A 21,451-nucleotide genomic window follows, 5' to 3' on the forward strand; every position below is an offset into this window, starting at 1 on the left:
CTTACAATGACGTGACAGATACAAAATTTTTTTAGTGTTTGCACATCAATGAGCTCAATTTATCTTTGTTCAGAAATCGTTTTGGGATTCTTGTCTCAGCACTTTGTCTCAGAAGCCAGTCACATGAATTGAATTCAGGAGTATAAGGCGACCAGTTAATCTCTATTCAATTATGATCCGGATAACTCAGAGTAATCACACCATTCTAAAAGTGATGAAACAAATACACGGAAAAAATTACAGCGTTCGCGAAGCAAACTTGGTTGTTAATATTGTTTATTACCCAAGTTTGAACGATTAATGTAAAGTGGTTTTCAAGATATTATAGTTCCTTATTTGGAGCGCTTTTTTCTGGTCACCCTGTAGCTATAAAACTTGTCATTTTGCTATTAAAAATAATATGAATTGATCATTATATATTTGCATTATTTCGTATTCATAATTAAACTTGATAATCTTACAAAATGTCTTCGTAAAAGGAAATACATATTCTGTTTTAAAAAATAAAAAGTTTCTTATATCGTTTTTTGTAAATTAACCTTGACGCCAGTCGTTTTGACCTTGACTTTCACTTTGATCTTAAAATAACTAAAAGGCACCACACGTCAGGTTAAACTTAACTATTACAGTATTTACACTCAACTGACACGAGTTTTTCATTTCTCTTGTGAGTGTCATGAAAAGTAAAATAGTTGGAATTGAGGAGGGAGGGAAAATTTGCATAGATTAGAGGAAAATAAGATTTTTTTTTAAAAAACGATAATATTTTATTTGTTCTTTTCACATTTTATTTGTTCTTTTCACATTTTATTTGTTCTTTTCACATTTTGACTGATTTCTTTCTTAAAATATATTTGATTTATTCCTTTCACATTTTTTACTGATTTCCTTCTTAAAATATATTTGATTTGTTCCTTTCACATATTTACTGATTTCTTTAAAATATATTTGATTTGTTCCTTTCACATATTTACTAATTTCTTCAAAATATATTTGATTTGTTCCTTTCACATTTTCACTGATTTCTTTCCTAAAACATTTGATACTGATTAAGAATATGAACGTAATCTGTAAAAAGTATTCATCTAACTTTTTCAACCTTTTAGACTTAAAAAGAATGCAATTGGTGGTTTCCTAAAAAAAATATTACAAAATAGTTTTACCTAGCTCGACATTTTATTCTATCTCTGTAAGGGAAGCTGCTGCGAACGACACTTGGGTCAGTAGTCATAACTTAAAAGATATGAGCTATATTTTCAATATTTGCTTAACTGGATTTTGATCTTCATTATGTTTTTCTAACAGGTTGATCTTAATAATTAATTACGGAGCCAAAATGGTTTGCTTTTTCACTGTTTTACTTATGATGGAACATTTTTTTCAATACTTTCTAAATGGAAATAGAGAACTATAATTTTATATTTCTAAGCGGCAGATCAATTATAAATATTATATTAGAACTATCTGGACATAAAAAAAACAACTCAATACTAGAAAGTCAGCTGTCACATAGTAAAAATAATAGAGCGTCGCGATGTAAAGGAATGACCCGTAATAAAAAAAAATTTGTAGAAAAACAAAAGCCCTCTTCGTGTTTTTCAAATTTAATTTTTCAAGTAACGCTCATTAAAATTGTTGTGCTTTTACATTTTTAAATGCTTAGTTTCTATTTTTATTAAATATCTTTTTGTGAAATTATGATTTGCGTATCATATCTTCATTTAAAATGTTATAAAATGTCCAAGTACAAACAACTTCGGTCTTTGTGACTTTGTGAAATGCAAGCTGTGGCATTAATTTCAGTTTTTTAAATCTTATTTAGAGGAAATTTATTTCAATGCAAGAACAAGATTAGTCTAGATTCACAAATTATTAATAACAGCCACAGCCAAGTGAAATCTGAAAAGTCAATAGGCTTGCGTAAGTTTTCTCAGCAATATTAACTCATATGAGAGGACTAATTTTACATTTATGTTCAGCACGAATAGAAGAAGCTATTATTGTCCATCATTAAAAATGCCGCAAAAAAAAAAATTAAATTAAAAGGATTGAATTTACCCAATTCTTGTACTTTAACCAACCCTTTAACGGTATAAATAGACTTTAAATTAATTTTAATTCTTTTTAAAAAAATTAAAGCTTATTCAGGAGTACGAGATACTTAAATATAGCGCTTTAAAATATATATTTAAACTGCATTACTTTTAATAGTTTGAAGAAGCATTCTGCAATTTCTCTGAAATAAATAATATCAATTTAAACTTCATTTTTGTAAAAGTCATGAAAATTTCTCTGATTTTTGAAAACTTCTCTGATAAAAAGCATATTTTATTAAAATTGTCTCATTTGAATTTTTTGAATTACAAATGGTACTTTTTTTTCCGTTTCTCATGCTTAATTATATTCGGTGATGCGTATCAAATCTTGCTTGTTCCACACAAGGAAGTAAAAAAAAATCTGATGTAACCAATTTTATTTCGGCCTTATAAGATTTTATTCAAGTCTCACGATGCTGATAAAGTAATTAAAGAAGTATGTAAAATGTTTTAACAAATTTATTAAAATACATTCTGAAAATATTTTAGTCCTACTGTATTTTAATTGTTAATTTAATACATTTTTTTAAATGGATATCAATAACTTATGTAATGAAAAATATGGAACATTTTGTGTGCATACAATAGACTATAAAGAATTTTGTTCTTTTTTCACCTTTTTTAATATTTTTCTCATATGTTCGGACTTTCCACTAAAGATTGATATTATAAATAGTTAAAGGGGCAAATCTTAAATATGAAGATAAAAAAGTGCAAGCGATAATTTAAACTATGAAATCCGGCACAAAATGACAAAAACATAATTTTTTTTTTTTTTAACGAACTTGCATTTATTGACTGAAAATATGGGGTTAGCCGCAAGCAAATACATACTCACAACACCGATTGAAAATTTGGGCCTCTTTTGCTTTTTGTGTTTTTCGGCAAATCTTTGAAAATGAGTGTACAATTTGAATTTGAATTTGTTTGGATATAATTATAAAATTTGTTTCTCAAAAAAGTATTTTACGCAAGAGTTATTTTACTCGAAATTTTTATGAAGTTATTTAGAATTATATAATTTAATAATGATGACAGAAAAATGTACACAACTGTCAAAGTTATAACATTTTGAGATTTTGTTTTAGTTGCGTTTTTATTATTTCGATTGTGAGAAATATTACAAAAGATTCAAAAGAAGCGTAAAATGCAATTCATTTTTGAATTCCTTTTTTAAAATATAAGAAGGAGGTAATACTGATAATAGCCACCCGAATGTATGCTTTTAGAATCCATGTCAAAATTAAAATGAGAAAAGGAAACATATTTGATGCGAATAAATAACAGTTAAGTGATTTTAAAAAAAATTTAAAAAAAAAAAAAAAAAAAAAAACGCTAGGGGAATCACTACTCAGGAGGGCGTTACTGAACACATAAAAACCAAAAACCACCTTGATGATCAAAGATGACTTCAAACTGTTTCTAATAATGTTCTTTCACCTCCTGTCAGTTTTCTCCAATAATCAAACATGTTTAAAAGTTCAGCTCCATTTTTATTACTAGTAATTTGCCAAATTGCTACTTTTTTTTAAAAAAGAATTTTAAAAATATAGTTTAAGGCTGGTATATACAAAATAAAATTAAAATAAAAGAAGTAGATAAATAATATATAAGGATAAATTAAGAGAAATCTGTTGTCGGCATTATCTTTATTTATCTACGTGTGTAAACTATCAAGTCGCGAGAAATGACCAGTAAACAATTTTATTGCGTGACAGTGTTAAATTTGGCATAGTTGTCCTACCTATTTTTTAAACTAAAAACCAACTACACTACTTGCCATAAATTTATTAACAATATAATATAATCAACAACTTTTAGAACCAAAACGAGTTTTATTATGGGGATATGAGGCTCAGTTCTTCTGACATTTATCCCGAAAAGCAATTCAAAGTTCAAAAAAGTGCTTGACATTTTATTGAAATTCAAGTGAAGCGGCATTTGAGAAATTCTTACCCTGTCTTACGAAATAAAGAAGTGCTATTTTAAAAAATGTTTTACTCAATACTCTGTCTCAATGAAGACGATAAACAAAAAGCAAAGATGTAGGTGAAGAGAAATGGCAGACTGCCAAAACTTTCCAATCGATGCTATGTCCTTTTCCTCAGCAAGGTGATGCAGACACACCCTCGACTGTAGAACCAATCAAAAGAGAGGACGAGCCTTCCAGGAAGCAAGGTGAATTTTAGAAGCTCAGCTGATGTAATTTCTCCCCGTCACAACTCATCAAGTCTAGCTGGACTTCTTCAGTAGTTAAAGTCACGATTAATCAAAAAGTGACAATAGATAGAACATTAAACAATCAGTTAAAATAAATTCTGACTTAAGAGCTGAGATCAGATTTTCATTAAAAATAACAAATATAACCTCGAAAAAAAAAAGTTTCACCCTTTTGGCCCTTTTTCTACTTAGAGTATTTAAATAGTTCTGAAAGTTTCATCACAAATACAAATTGACTTTTTAACTCAATTCTTGTTTGCACCGTGCTTAGTAAAAAAAAAGAAGGAAAGAAAGAAAGAAAACTAAAACTAAAAAAAAAAAATCATCAAAAACATTCAATTTATCGTTTGTAAGAGCGGGCTCCTATAAGAGTCAAACAGGGGTGGATTTGGGTACTTGGTATTTTTGATTTTGTTGAAATTTTCAGATATGTTCTTATATAAAACTGTTAGACGCATGTATTTTTATTTTTGCGAAAAAAAATTTTTTTCTCTAAGTTTTTTTTTTTTTTTTTGGGGGGGGGGGGGTTAAAACTGCAGGACCAGTGAAATTTTGAGAAAAACGCATTAATTTACATGTGGCAATACTTTTTGTGAAACACGACACTGACTGTTATTTTATGTTCCACTACTTTCACACTAACTACAATTAAGAGATAAATACTTTCGGTGGACCTTTGCTTCAAAGGTCAAGGGTTATTCAAATATATATTTTCTTTTTCTTAGACTTTTGCCGCCTAAATCTACTAGTATTAACAGTAAAACACTAAGGTATACATATCAATGAATAGTACTTAAATAAATAAACACATATTTGTATACTACGCGTGACCTAAAAATTGGTCTAAAGTAGCAAGAAACTGCGATTTTGCACGACTAGTCTAGATAGCATAGTGTATGTTTCACCATCCTTTGCAAACCTCCCTCTCAGTAGGTTATAGATTTAGACTACAGCTCACCTTGGGAGAAGGTGCTAACTTAATGTTTTCATATCGGACCTAAATCACACTTTATAAAACTACTTAAAGCTTTCTCTTAACTATTTTTGTATACAGTTACTCAGGTACGGCCATGTTATAAAAAAGCATGTTGTTAAAAAGAAACTGGCTCTTAATTATTGATCTAACAAATTTAATTTTCATTTCTTTAGCTTAAGTATGACGCTAATAAAATTGTTGATCAGCAGCTAGTTGATTTTTGGATGTTCTATTTAATCTTGATCTCTAATAGATATTAAAAAAGAAGAATTACTGAAAAAGATTTTTACTTTCTTCTTAGATTTATTGCATGGCAGCCCAAAAATATGTAGGAATTGACCCAATAAAACATTAATCATTCCATTACATTTATTAACTAATAAATGCCGAGAACAGATGACGAGCGTCAAATATTAAGCATGAATGTTTTCGTCTGGCATCTCTCAAATTCTCAACAATTTAAATGTAAAGTATGAGCAGTAAAAAACAAACCACCCTGAATAACTTGTAATCGAATGATCGGATCTTCACGTTCTATGACTTATTCTTAATGGTTCAAGGGGGGTGACATCAAATATGCTAATTAATTAGTACAGATAATATGTTAAGCTACGAAATCAGACGCATAAACGTACTTTCTCTGAATAAACGTACTTTTTTTTCCAACAGTTCAGGTTTCTGACTCTCAAGATATAGGTAGTCGTAATTAGGGAAATATGGTCGGGAGATATGGAAAAGTTTGGCGAGGAGAGCGATCCAAAATTAGGACTCCTTAATGTTATGCTCCTTTTTGCGTATTTCGCCATATCTCGAGAACTTTTTAAGCTAATTTAAATTTTTTTGCGCACAATCATAACATTCTCTTATCTAAAGATAATTCCATGTAAAAAATAAATGTTAGTAAATATTTATTATTTTTTATTATTTTATTTAGAAATAGTCGAAAAAACTTCGTCAATTTACATACTTTAAATGTGATGTGAAAAATTGCATGCCTTACAATTGAAAATTGCTTCGACTGTTGTTAAATTAAAATTCAGAAACCAGAATCCATTGAAAAAAAGGTATGCTTGTTCAGAGAACGTTTTTGTGTCTGATTCGGTAAATTAAAATATCGTTTGCGCTACTTAATTAGTATATTTGAGGCCACCCCCTCCCCTAAATCATTAAGAATAAGTTCTAGAACGTTAAGACAAAGAATATACATAGGTGAAGAAGGTTAACTTTCGTAGGCATAATGTAAACCAGTCCCCCAAGGTTTGGAATGACCCCTGTGTATAAAGGAAAATATATTTAGAGGCACATCAGCTGAAGTTCTTGAAATAATTTGCAACCCTACTTCACAGGTGACATATCTCTTGACAGTCACTTTGCTTCTTATGCACATACGCTAGATCTTAGTACATATGATGCTCTGTCAAATCTGAGTATCTTGCTCACCCTGTAAGTTGTTTTACTGGTATAGCATACTGAACTGAGCAGTTCCCCGCGTTAGTTTCGTATTCTGAGATCTGTATTTTTCCTTCCTATATTCTTTGGCTAAGATCCGATCATTAGTCCAAAAGGTATTCAGGGTGGTCCATTTTTTATTTGCGCACTGTTCAATAATCTTTCAACGATTTTAATATCCAATTATTTTTAATAGAACAATATTTTTCTGTGGGACAGACTGAGGTCATATTGATACCTATGAAACTGTTTTTTTGTAACTATAAAGAACTTTTGTTTTTTCAAAACAGCTATTTGAAAAAAATCACTCAAACTTATTTCTTTCCGACTGTTTTATAAGCAAAGCAATTGGGATATAAAAATTCTTTTTAATTCAATATGATTTGAATTATATTATTTTAATATTCTGATGATCTTCAGCTGTAAAGGTAACATTATATCACTTATTTATTTATTTTATTTATTTATTTACTTATTTATTTATTTACTTACTTATTTATTTATTTATTTAATTTATTTATTTATTTATTTTCTCCAAAACTGTGACTATTCTTAATCTGATTTTTGTTTCTTTTTGTTATATTAATGTATAACGTGATGACATTAAATTAAATTTATAGCTCCGAAACGGATTTTTTTAATTGTTGTTCTCTAACTTTATAAAAGCTTAGCTTTCTTAAATACGTATCCTTAAAAGAAAATTTTAAAAAAATAAATAAATAACAAAACACCGTGTTACTGAAAGAAAAGAATTTGACTTATTGATCACTTCAGAAATTTTTTTAAAAAAATAACATTTTAAATCGTTTAACGTTTATAATGTTAATCGTCTAACGTTTAGCAACATGCAAGCAGTAAATGAAATTCACTCTCAACTTCAAGATTAGTAAGAAATTTTTACTGTTAACAAAATGATGGCACATTAAAGGGTTCATCACTTAATTAATCAAAAACCGTAAATACAATTTTAGAAAATTAGTTTGTCCTGGAAACATTTTACCGCTATACATGTAGTAAGACCGATTGGTAAGGCACTGAGCCCATGTACAAGAGGAAGTGGGTTTGATCCCCGCCGGCTGAAGACTCCCTGTGTAGTAAATGGTGACTGATGCACGTTAAATCTGTCGAGTCACAAAGTCCTCCATGTTCCCATTGCAAATCATACCTTTGATCCAGGAGTTTCTTTTCGTAAGCCCAAAATTAAGTCGTCTGTTCAACGACGATTATAATATATAAAAAAAAATATGCATGTACTGAAATTGTTAAGTAAATCTGAAGAAAAATAAAGAATTTTATCAGAAGTATGTGAATCGCTATTGTGCGGGGAAAAAACTGCAAAGGCTTGTTTCAATCATTTGCCTATCCACTAAGCAAATGCTCCATCTTAATTATATTTATGATTTTGAGCTTTTACTACTATTAAGAATATATTATCAAATGTGTGCACTGTTGATTTATGTAAAAACATTAGAAGGTAGAATTTTTTGAAAAATCTCTCAGTGAAGTTCCCTTTTTATTGGTAAATTTAAACAACGTTTTAACCTTTAAATTGTAAAAATAAGTTAATATAAAAAACAGATTACTTGTTTTCATTTAACGCAAGTTTAAATAAATGTTTAAGGTTCACCATGCTGAAAACAAATTAAATGAATCGCAATCGGTGACATCATAAAAAAACATTTTGAAGTAGAAAAGTCACCGACTCGTACATATTCCATGCCTTTATTCTACAGCGTAAGAAATTTTGATTTTATAAAGTTTATAAAAGAATAATTGCTTGAACAATTTTTATTTAACTTAAGCTACTGGCAGATGTTTGCATTAAAAATGATTTGGCGAACCACGGAACCAAGGCCTCTAGTCAGAGTAGCAGGTCGGCAGATGTTTTATCAATAAGATATTGCGGCCTCAACTCAGCATTAGGAAGGAAAACTTGATTTTCAACACGCAATAGCGGAACTACAAATTCAATTTTACTTTTATTTTTGTCTCACCAGCTTAATTAACACAATTTCAAATTCTATTCTCTTCTGTCTTCATTAAATTTTTCATTTTCTATGCTACATATACACTGTTTTTAAAACTTCTATTTATTTATTTTTTTACGTATAACATCATTCTTTATCTGATGCCTATCTAAAATAATAATTTCTTGGTTCAGATTTGTTACATGTCTACATCATTTTTCAGTCACATCTTTTATTTTTGTCGTATCAGTTTAATTAACATAATATCAAATTCTATTCTTTTTTTCCCTGCGATATTTTACAGTGCTATTTGTACATTCCTTTTGAAACTTTTTTTTTTACATATATCTCCATCTACATCCTTTTTTTACATATATCTTCATCTGATATTTATCTAAAAAATTAATATTTTGCAACAGAATTGTTTTAGGCTTACATCCGTTTCCTGACAAGCAACGTAAGCAAAATATTTTCAAAATAACAAACATAGTATGAAACTACAAATCTTTTATTTAAAAACTTCTCATGTATTAAAGAATAACTTATAGAAAAGTTGGCTGTTATAGATAAATAATGAATGAAACAATAATTCATACGACTTAAAAGGAAAAAAAACAGTTATTGAAATAGTTTTTTTTAGAAAGGGGCCGTTACAAAACAAATTTATTCAAATTCGGCAATGCCTTATCCTCGAAATTTGAAACAAGCTCTAAATATGTCAATCAACTCTGATTTTCTTAAACAATAAAAGTCATAATTTTGTTAAAATGCGTGTAGTTCAATTATCTTTAAATAACTTGTTCTTTTCAATCAATCTGTCTGCAACATAATTTATATTTTCGCATCCTTCGACACATGTATTAAAGAAAACTTTTGATAGAAATAATGATTTATAAAAATTATCTGTATTTTCAAATTTATGTGCGATCTTTCGCTTTATCATAATTTATGTAGTAACAAATGATGAATCAATTATCACCGTTTTTTATTACATTTTTTTTTAACAATGAAGTTAACATTTTATTAAAAAGCGTAAGCTTCAAAAACTATTTCTTCCTATCATCTTAATTTGTTGACTTATTAAGACATAGTACTTAAGATGAGAAACTATAAGTTAAACTAACAAGTTAGCTAAATGTACTTCGGCTTTCTTTTATTATTATAATCATTTAAAATTTAATTATTCCATCGAGCACAAACTGATAATGAATAATTATAAAAGACGCATTAGTAGAAATGGAGAAAAGAATTCAATTTTGAAGAAGTTTACATCCAACAAAAGCAATAAAAGAGAATTATAAAGAATTATAGAAACTTATCGATGTAAATGGAATACAGTAGATAAACTGTTAATGATGAAAAACAAAATATCAAAAACTTACCAGTTTCAAATTGTTAATTTTTGCGTTAGTATGCAATTTGCATTTAATAAAATAATACTATTTGAATTCTAATTTGAAACATTCAAAGTACGTAGAACAAATGAAACTACATGGTTTTCCAACTTAAAATTTAAAGGTTATTTAAAAACTCGTTTGCTTTTACATTCTAAATACAGCAGTTATGAATATTATTTATTTAGTTGCAAATGATTTTTTTTCAAACTTTTTTTGTAGATATTAAATAAAAACTTTTCTTTTTATTTTAATGTTTAACATGAGTTTCTTTTAAATTAACTTCGTTTATTTAATTAATTTTTATGTTCTGGATGTAGCGTTTGTGAATATTATTTATTTTGGTGCAAAGGATTTTTTGTTTCAAAACTTTTGCTGAAGATATTATTAAATTTTCTTTTTATTTCAATGCTTAACATGGCATTTTTAAATTATATTCAGGTCCGTTTGTATTTCTGAGGTTTTGATGGCCTCAAAATATCGTCAACTTTTGAGTTCAATTAGTAGGATGATTTTACGAACTATATGGAACAGTTAGCTGTTTGCTTTTTCTAAGTATGCTTCGATATACATTTTCGGACAATCCTTCTTCACATTATGATATACTCTTATTCTTTATTTTTGTAGCATTTTAATTAATAGCCTGCCAGGGATTTTAAAAAGTTATATACTGCTCTTACATTTTATTATTTTGTTTGAATTTCTGTGATAAATATAAAATTATCAATTGTTAGCAACATAATTGATAATCATAAAATTAACAATTGTTAACAACATAATTGATAATTATAAAATTATCAATTGTAGAACAACAATAAAATCTTACTGTTATTTTTTAATGGTGATTTTTCACTTCTTTTTTCTTTTTTGGAATTTTATTAAACCTTTTTCAAAATTAAAATAATAAACAGCGTTGATAATAACTTTCGAATTAATATAAAGTAAACTAGTTGCTACGCATTACGTTTTCAATTTTTTTTCTTTGAAGCATTATTTCTTCTGGAATTGTTCAATTCTACTATGTTAGTTAGGGCTTCTCTAATATTAGTTATAGTGCAATAAAATGTTTGGTGCTATGTTGCTTTGGACGATAAATTAATCTTGAAACATCTAAATAATCAGGCGAAAAAGAATGTCAACAGAATCATGTATTTTCCTTAAACGTTGGGGGAAAAAATGTAGAATTAGAATTTTGCCATATTTTTTTTCTCGTTAAAGTTTATTTACTGGTGTTTCCTAATGTTTGTATTTTTTATAGCTGATTTGAAATGAAAAGATCATTACTTTTTCTAACTGTATAATAGTGAAAAAGTAAATAAATATTTCACCAATGTAAAGGTATATAGGTTATTATGCGAAAATCATTAAACATCATCAATTAATCGATTAATGAAACTATTTTATGCTTATATTCTAAATAGCAAAATTAGATGCTAGTTTTAACTATTTAATGATTGAATTTCATTTTATTGCTATGTAAAAATTTTAATGGACATTTCTATGTAAAAATGTTAATGAATGTTGATATGCAAAAATGTTAATGAATGTTGCTTTATAAAATTGTTGTGATAATTTTTTTAAAAATTCATTAAATTGTCATTTTGAAGATTAATACAAAAAAAAGTCTATATTAAGAACTTATGTATGGACTACTAATATCTAAGTTTGCTATTATTTAGTAAATATTGATTTTTAAATTTCTGTTTTCTGAAAAAATCAGATTGATAAATTATGTATTTTTTTAAATCACCCAGACAAAAATACTATAAAATAATTAGAATGAACAGAATCAATTTATGATGTTACGATGTTTAAATATTTTATGATGATTTATGATGTTAAAATTATTTTAAGATGTTTCTCTCTCTTTCTCCCCCCAATTTGTTTGACTGCTTTTTAAAAATAAAACTTATATGAAGAATAATCTGCAGCCCACGCTTCAATTCTACAGGGTTTCTGCTACCAAGGAGATTATGCTATACAACACACAACTTAATTAGAAATGTTAATAAATACTATTTAAATTATCACCGGACAATAATGTTTAACACAGCTATATCTAAATAAAATCACGAAATTGTTTCTATTCCTACTTTGGATGCGAATAAATTGTGCATAAACCACCATAGTAATGAAATACTACCACTAACACTATTGAAGAAATTAAGGGAAGAATATTTTGGAAAATAAAATTGAGATTTCTCAGAAAGAGTTCTTATTTCAAACATATATAAGCATGCAAAGCTGATTTAATTTATCGAGTCATTAAATTCTGAATGAAAGTATGAAGTGGCAGTTTCTGAGTGTTTTTTGGAATGGAAGAGGGCTCCGAGTGCGTTTTTCAACAAATAGTATAAGAACCTTAAGAAACTTGTCTTTCAGCAGAAAATTTAACCGCCAAGAATGCGAGTTCTATGGTGAGAATAGTTTAGAGAGTGTTATGGATTTATAAATTTTGCCTATTGAAGGTTCCCGGAGAAGAAATAAAGGCAAGGCATAATCTTTATATGCAATCATCGGAATATAAACTTTCTCATTTTCTCAAAGTCATTAAAATATCGTTTAAAATCTTCATGCTCTTAGTTCGTCAACTATTATGTTTTTCCTTTGCAAATATCTGAGAAGTAACATATAAATATCAGTTTTGCTGTTAGAATTCTATCTTTTTAAATACCACACTTTTTGTTTTGTTTTTTAATTTTAACTATCGAAGTATTACCCAAGTTCTATAAGTAGTGAGGTGTCCTAAAACAAACGAAAAAGCAGCCTTCACACCGGGAATTTATCCCTCTTTTCTTTCCCGTCTTCTCAAATAAGAACGTTGGTATATTTTTACTGCGGTAAAAATATGCTTTTAGATTTATCTCAATTGATAACAGGTGAGGTGTTTTTCATAAATAAGGTTAACAGCTAATGCAAGCGGGGATTTGTCGTTACATATTTTCAGCTGTTTCTTGAATAATGAATAAGATTATTAAAAATAATTTGAAAACATTTTATTGGTGTGAGTTTTGCTGAAATTTGTATCATTGTATAATGATTATTATTTTTTTATTTTTTGCTTAGTATTAAATTTGATCTTCATGGCCATATTTATAAAACTCTAAAAAATTCATAGATTTCTTGTTTTTTTTTTAATGTTATATCATTTAATGAGTATACAGAATTTCTTCACAAATCTTCAGCGAAAAGTAAAAAAAAATGGAAATTCAAAAACCGGGAAAAGTAATGTTTCTAATTTTTAATATGACAAAAAATATGATATATGTTTAGTGTCTAAGTGCATTTATTTTAATTACTTAATTTAACCATAAAAAAGTTTTATCTTTAGCTAAACAGTTTATTTTATTTTTCACTTTAAGGGTATGCACACTTTATCATTGTTTTACCTGTTATACATACATATTATATTTAAATAAAACATCTGTTATGTTTAACTCATTACTTCTTAATAGCTATTAAAAGCAATAGATATTTGTTACTTGTAACCTGAAGCTAGATACAAAACTTTCCTTTTACTCCTTAATTGCCAGTTTGAGAGAGAACATTTTCTAAAGCAGTTAAACTAGTTAATGAGAAATTAAGAAGTAATTTATTATGGCGGGTAAAATATTTTGTTATATTTATTCTCTTTGAAATTTTAGCATATTTTTCTGTTTTCTATATTATTTCGCTTTATAATATTAACAATATTTTATAATACTACAATTTATTAAAAATAGATAGTTAATTAAAATATTGTAATTAACTAAGATAAAACTTTTTAAAATATGATAAAAATAGATTTTTAATTGGAAACTTCTTCATAGCAAGTGTCTTATCCATAACAAATTTAGTCAATTCGAATATTCTTGATTTGTTTAATTTGTAGTGAGTCTTCTATGAAATACTTTAATTTATTAATTTTGAAAGACTATACTAGAAAGAAATTAATTTATGTCAAATGAATAACCACCGTTTATTTATTTCATTTCATAATCTTAATTCTTCTAATTCTTTCATCTCATAATCTTAAAAATCCAAACCATTTAAATTTGAAAACAGAATTCTTTACTCATAAACAGTTTCAACATATTAACTGTAAAATAAACAGTTTTACATAGAAAATAAACAGGGCGAAATATTTCCCTCTTAATAAAGCGAGTGAGACAATGATGGTCCGCACGTGACATTGGCCTCGCCATTGTGAAGCAGAGTAGTATCGTGACCTTCAAGATGTTAGTATTCGTGTTAAGAGAGAAAGAAGCTCAAGAGTGCTGATGGGGTGAGAAGATGCGGAGTCTGGAAGAGGAGAAAGTGACTGTCTGTGCAGTGATTTGTAGTGGCGCCATCTATTGAAATGTTATGTAACGTTTGTGGCAGTTCTGCCGCGCTATTCAAAATTGCAAAATACAAACACACCTCTCCAGCTAAAAGAAAATCGATTATTTCAACTACTTTTTAGGAATTATATACGAAGCACTTTTTTTTATTTTCTTCATAGAAAAATTCAAGTTTTCAAAATTATGAAAATAGATAAATTTTCTGAATAATAAATGAAAATGCTTTTATGAATGCTATTTTTTATCGATTCTGATTTAATTAAACATATCTGATAAGGCTCGATTTTTTTTTAAATTATTTATTATGAAATATTATTATTGTAATAAAAGGTGCTTAAATTTTTTTTAAAAAAATTATTTCAATTGCGTTTATTAAATAAGCAATTTGATGATAAATTAATATGTTTTGTGTAAAATACAATTTTTTTTAGTCTTTACTTTCTTCGATTAGACTGAAGTCGGTTTATAATTTCCCTTAGAACATTATGAAATATGAAAATACCAAGGAATGGGATTATTCCAAATGAAAGATTTATGTTGGATATTCTTTACAAACTATAGCTACATTATATTTCAATAAGTAACCAAATACGTCTTTAGTCATTATGATGTAATTTTTAAATAGTTTTGAAAGTTTCGCAACAGATTGAGTTTAAATACGAGTTTAAAAGTTCATTGAAATAAATGAATATCATAAATAAAAGAATAAAATAATGATTATCATAATTAATGGAATAAAATAATGATTATCAATAAAGGCAAACCAGTGTGCGTGTGTTTATCTTAAACGAAAATGAGAAAAAAAAACGCTTTTGTCTTTCGAAGCAAATGTCTCAGAAAATTTATAGCATTAAATTAATTAAACTTTTATATCGTTTGCAAATTTCAGTTCACTTAAATTACAATACTACGAAAACTCTATAAAAGTTAATTCGTTATAATACTTACATCATTTTAATTGCTTTTTTATTTTCATTTGTACAGCAAGCTCAACAAAAATATTTTAAAAAAATCTTGTTTGTATGTAAATTACATTTGAATTTATTTTTTCATACAAGTTGTGCTTTTTTATAAAATTAAAAGCAATTGAGTTGAAAATTAATCATAGCTTTGTTTTTACAGGGTCTAACAAGCCATTTAGTGTTTGCCATTGCTTCTGCAGCCCTTGGTTCATCATTCCAACATGGGTACAACACTGGAGTTACAAATATTCCTCAATTAGTAAGAATCAATTATTAAGTATTCAATTAATACCTAATATTTCTATAGGTTTTCTGAGAGTAAGGCATAAAAGCTGAATAATTTTTAATATTTTAATAGAATTTTTCATTGAAATAAATAATTTAATTAACGCCTAAAAAGCTGTACCTTAAAGTAAATTAAGATAATATCGTATCAATTTCTTCATATGTTTTGGCAAGATTTTTCTATTTCTTCTTGTAAAATTAATGTGTCGAATTAATTCAATGAACAAACAATTAACTTAATAACGAAAAAAAAAAAATTTGTTACGTAATTACGCCATTAAGATTGAGTCCTAGAATGGGAAGATCCGATCATTAGATCAAAAGTTATTCAAGATAGTCCTTTTTTATTTTTTTATTTATTTATTTTTTGCACATTGTACAGTACACTAAATTAAGAACACACATATTGAAATTGTGTTCTCAGTTTAAGCTTTAAGTATTAAAATAGTTAGCGCAGAATCACGATGAATGCGGAGCATATAGAATACATAATTTTCGGTAATGTTTATTATGGAGAGAATGGTGGATGTTATTACAAAAGTCATGCTCCAAATTTGATAAGCCTGATATTATAATATTTAGCAGTAGATGAAGAAAAAAGAAAATTGCTCCTTTGTATGAATGTTTATAACGAATTACATACTTTATTAAAAGTTATTGGAACTAAATAATTTTATTTTTGAGTGAAAAAAAAGCTAACTGTTTGCTTTTAAAAATAAAAAAGCGCTACCTTCCATTCTTTTCTTTTTTTATGGAAAACAATATTCTGCAGGTTTTAAAATGTAGCGAAATGTAGCGTATCTACCACTACAAAAATACAATTTCAATTCACTAGTATATAAGACATGTTAACTTGATTCTATGACGGGGTACCTTTTCATAGATGAAGGTTGACATTGTCGATAACTACTCCCCCCACATTGGTGACCTTCGGACGTGATGTGAACACGCCTAGGTTGGCAGAAACGCCCACTTCGAGATGAACACGCCTATCTTAACAGTAAGGCTCACCCCCACAAAAACAATTATGGCTAACTGGTAAGACTTTGCAACAAGAAGAATGACATAGAGAAGCGTTCTAGAGAAGGCCAAGGCCCACCCTGGGCTGTCGTACCGGTGATGATGATGATGAATATTTCATGCATTTTTAAAAGGAGAAAACGAAAGAAAAACTATTTATTGAGCCGAAATACACGCTATTAGAATACCTCACGCATCGACAACAAGTGTATTTTTTCTATCAACGCAACTAAGCGTAAAGCCCCCCGACTAAAGTTGTACTATAAATTCCCTACTACGCACTAGTTTTCCGATGATGATAGGAAAACCTATTTGATGCAGGAAAGCTATTTAAAGCTCAGAAAAAGCTTTAAGCAGATTTTTTAAACCTCTCCCTCCTTGTCAGTAAAAATAAGCCAATTACAAATCCCCTCTCATGCTAACGTAACAACCCCCCCCCCCACCTGGTTTTAGCTTTAACTTTGACTTTTACTGTAGTAATCTAGCTTGAGGATTAAAATTAAATTTTAAAAAAATTTAACTTTGCTATGAACAAAGTTAAAATTTTAATTTATTTTTTAAAATTTTGACTGGAGTATTTTTTGAGGAATCTTTTGTGTTTTGAATTCCTTTGGAGTTCGAAACTGGTGACCTTTGAAACTCTTCGAAGGAATTTTTCCCCAAATTCAACTTTTATTTCAAGATCGAAATTTTTGCAAGTGCAATTTTTTGTGAACATTTTGCTTTTTAAGAAAATTTTAAAAACGAGGAGATTTTAATATCTTAAGTGAGCATTGCTCATACCCCCCCTAGAATAAATAAATCTCTAACCTTCCCCTTTTAAGTGCTTACATAATATTTAAATGGCCCCCTCGATATCCCATAAATTCCTGACAGTTTAAAACAAGCAGGACGTGGTTATAAGCATTTTAATGTTATTTACAGCAAAGATCTGGAATGCATCTGGCTGAAAATCAGCTAGAATGTCTGCCAGCTTGAATGCCAATGATGATCCAGCTAGAATGTCAATGATGATCCAGCTAGAATGCAAATGATTAGCAATATTTGCAATAAAGCCATCTTGTCGATAGCAATAATAATCGCCTCCAACCGTAGTTTTATGATTAGGCAAATGAATTTCTTCCAGAATCAATTTTTATCAAGTTCAGCACAAATTAATAACTCCTTTATTATTGAAAACCAACGAAGGTCTTTGAAAAAGTTCTCAAACCAATATTATGAAGGTTTTGAAATCCATATTCCGGTTTTTCATCGTGTGGTATACCTTGAATCGATACTGACCACAATCGAACATTTTGAAGGTTATGAGTTTCTTCCATAACAAAAAGTTTCTCAATAACAAACTCATCTTCAGCGTGCAATGAAAAAAAGATCGCTACCTTCCATTCTTTTCTTTTTTGATGGAAAACAATATTCTGCAGATTTTAAAGCAATCATGACTGACTGGCAAGACTTTGCAACAAGAAGAATGACATAGAGAAACGTTCTAGAGAAGGCCAAGGCCCACTCTGGGCTGTCGTGCCAGTGATGATGATGAATATTTCATGCATGTTTATTTAACATAATTTTTAAAGCTTTACTCATACATTTAAAGCTTTGTTTTTGTTACACTATAATATTTCAGCAATAAATCAATAGACAGTAGAATTCTTGTTTCATGCATACGTTGTGATAGAAATAGTGTATGAAGACTTATTGAACATCATATATATATATTCATTGGTCCTGGATTTTAGTAATTAAAAAAAGACTGTTCTCATTCTGTAGTTTTGACATGTAATGAATGCCTTAAGTTTTATAATTAACACTGTTTTACCAGGGAAATTTCTTTTCTTTTCCTTAGCTTATACAAAAATTCATCAACGATACTTATTATGAAAGGTTTGACACTCTTGCCGGAGAGGCGACAGTTACTTACATCTTCTCCATCCTTGTATCCATCTTCTGCGTGGGCGGCATGGCTGGAGCTCTCATGACTGCCTTTGTAGCTGAAAGGTTTGGTAGAAAAGGGGGTCTCTTACTAAATAACGTCTTCGTTGTTTTAGCAGCAATATTTATGGGTTCATCAAAATCAGCAGGCTCATATGAAATGCTTATTATTGGACGTTTTTTTATTGGATTCAATTCAGGTAAATAATCAGGTAATTTTTTAAAATTATTGACTTCTTTAATGAAAAGAGTTTTCTTAAAAGAAAAAGCAATTAAAAAATATGAACGTCAAAGGTGGAGTTCTATAATTCAGTTTTGCATTATACTTTGTTCAGCGAGAATCGATAGTGGAAGTAAACATTAAGTTTTGCTGTTTATCGCCAACATTGTCAACATCTGTTCAGCGAGAATCGATAGTGGAAGTAAACATTAAGTTTTGCTGTTTATCGCCAACATTGTCAACATCTGTTCAGCGAGAATCGATAGTGGAAGTAAACATTAAGTTTTGCTGTTTATCGCCAGCATTGCCAACATCTGTTAGTTCTTCACTGATTTGGTAACTCTTTTTACTTTCATACTGGTCATCTTGTAATAATTTTGGAGTCAATTCAAAGGTATTGCCTGGCTTTGCTTACTTTCGCTATCAGTTCTCGGTAAACAAAGCATAGCTTAATTTTATATATTTTGATTTTCTATTTTAAATTGTAACCATCTTATCGCGTGTAATAAACCTTAAAATGAAATAACTATATAATTTAGAACTAAAAAACCTAGAGCTTGTCTAGGGTACAGTTTAATCGAATGAAAATATATTATATAGTTTTGCGATGAATAGATTTAGATTATTATATAGATTTTATAGAATTAATTCTAGCTCAAATTTTGTAATCTATATTTAAAATTAATGTTTGCAGAAAAATAGTGATCATATTGAATAAAGAAATATTTCAAATTACTGTTGTTGCAGCGTCAATTAAAAATAGAAGAGAATTTAAGATCCTATTAATTATTATTACAAAATAATTTTAGCATAAACACTGAAGATAATACTACTTTGTATTTTCTTTTATTGTATAAAAATTATTAAAATTTATCACTGATCTTATATTTACTGAAATAAATAAATTGTACTCACAGTGTGCAAGAATTTTTCTTTTTACTAAATTTCTATCATGAAAAAATAACACTTCCTTTGCAAAAAATTTCTTCTTGTTCTGATTAATTAAAATTGGATATTTAAAGTACTTGTTATTTTTAAATACTCTTTTGTAGTGTTTGGATAGCGTTAGGGATTTTATTTGAAGTTAAATATTAATATAGTTGAGTAAGAAGTTGTTCAATAAGAAGTAAGATGACAAAATGACTATATAGCAATACTAAAACAAAAATAAAAATCCTTGCAAAACTATCATGTTAAAAAACAAATTTTCCGTATTTTCTTCAGTTTGTCTTAGCTAGCAAGTCTTGAATCATTGTACTTCATACGTTTTAAATCATAATATATAAGTAAATACATATCATAATATCTAGTAAATAAAAGGGTTTTATACCCATAATAGGAATATGTTGTCTATTTATGGAAATAAAATAAAACAAATCCCTTGCAAAATTATCGTGCTGTAAAACTAATTTTTCCTTATTTTCTTCTGGTTGTCTCAGCTAACAGGTCTTGATTCTATACATTTTAAATACCGAAAACATAATTTATAAAAACAAATACTTAATATAGTTCAATAAAGATTCATATTAATTAGCTGTCTATTTGCGGTCACAAAGCAAAATAAAAATGCATGCAAAATTATCTTGTTAGGAAACGAATTTTTCCGTATTTTTTATGTTTTTGTCGCTAGCAGGTCTACTCAATATATTTTGAATAACAAACTTATAATTAAATATGTGCTAAATGTTTTATTTCAGGTTTAAATGCTGGTTTAGCACCTATGTATCTGGCAGAAATAGCTCCACTCCATTTAAAAGGAGCCGTCGGGACTGTGTATCAGCTTGTAATTACCATATCTATTTTAGTTTCACAAGTCCTAGGCTTGCCACAAATTTTAGGAACTGAAGATCACTGGCCTTTTCTCTTGGGTAAAATTTTTTAAAAAAGTTTTTTTCTTTTATTTAAAATTTTGTTTTATTATACTACGTCTGAAAAAATTCCAAAATAATTCTGATGTATTACTTTATATAATCATTTTCTATAATCATTGCTCCTATTTAAAAAAATTATTCATATATAATTAAGAATCGCAAATTAATTTTGAAGTATGGAGGAAAGCGTTATACAAGTTTGTGAATTGAGGTCAATTAAAACAAGAGTGAAATTTAAATGATCCAAAAACCGTGTATTTTCCTGGTGAAATTGAACTGAAGGATGTGCTTCCTAACGAAAAGCTAACTCCTTGTATTTTTAATCATAAATTGACTGTTATTTGTTTATTTTTTATTTTTATTTTCTTTTGGTTATTTTAGTTTACTTTTTGTCTAATACCTTTACTAATGATTCATAAGTTTTTAATGATGTTTTTCTTTGTTATTTTTTTCCTCTCTTGTTGTTTTTTCCCACTTACATGTTAATTTGCTACCTTTAATGTGTATAGATTCTAATGACTTAATTTTTGTCAAAAATTCTGAAATGACTTTGAAATTTCAGTCATTTTATAACGCAATGTGTACTCTGTTTGCAAATTCTAATATATTTGCATCCTAGCCATAACCCATTTACGTGCATATAATAATGCAATATAAAATAGAATTAGAAGATAAAATTAGGAATCTAAATACCGTTCTATAATTAGATCAGGGGTGGGCAAACACCAGCCCGCTAACAG

At 28.2% G+C, this 21,451-nt stretch overlaps 1 protein-coding gene across 1 annotated transcript in view; it reads left to right on the forward strand.

Annotated features, from left to right (window-relative positions):
* LOC107447340 (solute carrier family 2, facilitated glucose transporter member 1) overlaps positions 1-21,451 on the forward strand; it is a 62,622-nt gene that overhangs the window by 23,444 nt on the left and 17,727 nt on the right. Inside the window, exons 2-4 of the mRNA XM_016062217.4 lie at positions 15,547-15,645; positions 18,535-18,820; positions 20,538-20,708. Coding sequence (XP_015917703.1) covers positions 15,547-15,645; positions 18,535-18,820; positions 20,538-20,708 — 556 coding nt within the window. The remainder of the gene's footprint in view (positions 1-15,546; positions 15,646-18,534; positions 18,821-20,537; positions 20,709-21,451) is intronic.

This window comes from Parasteatoda tepidariorum, chromosome 11 (assembly GCF_982258835.1).
Source record: "Parasteatoda tepidariorum strain Cologne lab strain chromosome 11, Ptep-v5.0, whole genome shotgun sequence".
NCBI classification, from domain to species: Eukaryota; Metazoa; Arthropoda; class Arachnida; order Araneae; family Theridiidae; genus Parasteatoda; species Parasteatoda tepidariorum.